We start from the raw sequence: 2,718 nt of genomic DNA, 5'->3' as shown, positions 1-2,718 counted from the left end.
TATTATCCGAAATATGCGGGTAAGGGTGTGATTTCAGAGTGTTCGGAGAAATAGTGCCCAGCTTTATTTTCCTGAACGTTCGTAGAAATAGTGCCGGCCGGGTCAAACATTTATTAGAAGCGCTCTAACTTTTCAGGCCGGCCTCAAATTCATCATGATAAAAACTCGGCTTCGGCACAATTTAACGCCATTTTGAATGATGATTTTGCCCAAAGTGATCCTGGTCTCTACCCAGCCTGAGGCGAGTCACGAGTGAGGCAGGACAGGAAGCCGGAGTCACGAGTCACAGGAAGTCGGAAGTGTTGTCATGCTGGACAAGAATCAGAGTCCGAAGAACATTTTTTAATATTCGGACTCGAGTCCGAATAGTCACTTCGTTCTTTATGTTATGTATGTTATATGGTACTACTTAAGAATCTGGGTCCCGTTTGGTCATATTAGTTTTACCCCATCGACGATTACTTCTGGTTCTAAATGATTACTTTTTGATGAGTGTGCCGATATGGAGAGATAGCCTATCAAACCTAGGCTAATTGCAAAACATCAAATTATGTTCAAATTCAGGGGGGCATGCCCCCCTGAACCCCCCCCCCCCCCCTCTCCAAGTTTTTGTTTGCCCCCCTGAAACCCCCCTCCCTTGTTAATAACTAGTGAATTTTTAATGCTCATTTTGTAGGCTGGATCTAATCTAGATCTACTGATACTGATAGAACATTGATACAGAATATTTTTGTCAGTATCAATATCTCAGCAAAACAATACTAACTTAACTCTTAACTAATGAAAGTGGCTATTCTCACCCGCCCGGAAGTTCTCGCAAGATCAACTTCTCCCCTCTTCTCTCTCTCTCTGTCTCTTTCTGAATACTGTCTATCGGTGTGGATGATCAAATTGACCAAAACAAAGTTAAAAAATGATGTTAAAACACAAAAGTAAATAAATTTGGTTGTCTACAAAGATGCTACGGCTATTTAACTTTTCGAATCGAGCCGAACTACGCGGGTCGCCATTTTGTTTTGCCCGGAAATTCTCGCGCTACTCCTCTCTCTCTTTCTCTCTCTCTCTCCACTGCCCACAGACAAAATTGTACGCTTTTTAGTAGGCTAAAATTGTAATGGAACGTTTGTTCACGGCACAGAATTCTACAATTTTTCTGTTATCACAGTGTAGAATTCTGTGGTTTAGGGTGAACGCAAAATTTGGTGAACGCGCACCGGGTGAGAATAGCCACAAGACTCGCCTGCACTATTCTCACTCCGGGTGAAAATAGAGGTGGCCTTAACTAATAGTGTAGATTGACCCCTGAAGCAGTAGCAGTGCATCTGTGTGCGGGAGTGAAAGCAAAAATTTACCCTTTATTGTAGCCTAATTTCCAACCCCACAAACTTACTTCTGTTTAGCTTTTATCTCGTGTTCAGCTCCATGATCAGAATGAAGACCCATGGCAAGGCTTGCCATTTCGCGTCCTCCGCGCAGTGGTTGAACATTCTCTTTACTAAGTTCCCACTCGTGTTCTTCAGAACCCATTGTTTAAAACAATTTCAAATTTTTATCGCTCACAAAGCCCACTTTCAAGTCCAAAGTTTCAATACATTAAATTCTTCTAGATCTTGATCTAGAGTCACAGTATCTCTTTAGAAGTTAGTTGTTGCGTAGCCTGCTCTCTCTTCCAGGTCTACCTAGTTGTTGTTACGATTCGAATTTACCGGTACTGCCAGGTAAAGCAAGACGACATCGTTGTTTTCAATACACATATTTCATTTTTCACTTTTTGTGGCCAATGGAAGGACATTCCATCAACTTATTTAAATTGAAATACTACTTTGAGTTTATTTGTCTTTTCAAAATACTTAAATAGCATAAATCAATAAAAAGCCATCAATTTGTACAGTATCGTTACGAGAAAGAGCAGTCATTTCAAGTACCATTTGGCAAGATCTTCCTGTCTATATATACTTTTTGTTTACCCAAGAGTTCCAGTGTGTCTCGCTTTTGTCAATTTTCGCCTTAATTTTAATCATTATAATTCAATTGTGGTTTGCGTGTATGTTTAGCAAAGGGGACAACGGTCAAAATATGAAAGTAAAGGCAAAAACAGTTTGAATTAAAAGTGACTTTTAAAGTACGTCACATAAAATGTTATTATTATTGGTAGTAGTAGTAGTAGTAGTAGTAGTAGTAGTAGTAGTAGTAGTAGTAGTAGTAGTAGTAGTAGTAGTAGTAGTAGTAGTAGCCTGTTGTTATTATTATTATTATTATTATTATTATTATTATTATTATTATTATTATTATTATTATTATTATTATTATTATTATTATTATTATTATTATTATTATCATTATTATCATTGTTATTATTATTATCATCGTTGTTGATGTTGTTATTATTATTATTATTATTACCATTATTATTATTATAATTATTATTATTATTATTGTTATTGTTGTTGTGTCTGTGTGTGTGTGTGTGTGTGTGGTAGCCTATCCGTTCGAAGTGTTCGGAGCCCCGCAGAGCGTGCTCTTCACCAGGGCCACCGCCTCCCTATACATTGTTATTATTGTTATTATTATTATCATCATTGTTGTTATTATTATTATTATTATTATTATTATTATTATTATTGTTGTTGTTGTTGTTATTATTATTATCATCATCATTGTTGTTGTTGTTATTGTTATTATTATTATTATTTTATTATTATTAGCCTACATTACTAC

At 36.4% G+C, this 2,718-nt stretch overlaps 1 protein-coding gene across 2 annotated transcripts in view; it reads right to left on the bottom strand.

The window, feature by feature from the left end:
- Positions 1 to 1,683, bottom strand: part of LOC101855481 (mitotic checkpoint serine/threonine-protein kinase BUB1) — a 41,044-nt gene extending 39,361 nt beyond the window's left edge. For both annotated transcript variants that reach the window (XM_005095780.3, XM_005095781.3), the window contains exon 1: positions 1,391 to 1,683. In XM_005095780.3, the coding sequence (XP_005095837.1) occupies positions 1,391 to 1,527 (137 nt within the window). In that variant the 5' untranslated portion in view covers positions 1,528 to 1,683. The remainder of the gene's footprint in view (positions 1 to 1,390) is intronic.
- Positions 1,684 to 2,718: the final 1,035 nt, after the last annotated feature.

Source organism: Aplysia californica, unplaced genomic scaffold (assembly GCF_000002075.1).
Source record: "Aplysia californica isolate F4 #8 unplaced genomic scaffold, AplCal3.0 scaffold00113, whole genome shotgun sequence".
Classification (NCBI taxonomy): Eukaryota; Metazoa; Mollusca; class Gastropoda; order Aplysiida; family Aplysiidae; genus Aplysia; species Aplysia californica.
Note: the sequence above shows the minus strand (reverse complement) of the source record. Positions and strands in the feature narration are given on the sequence as shown.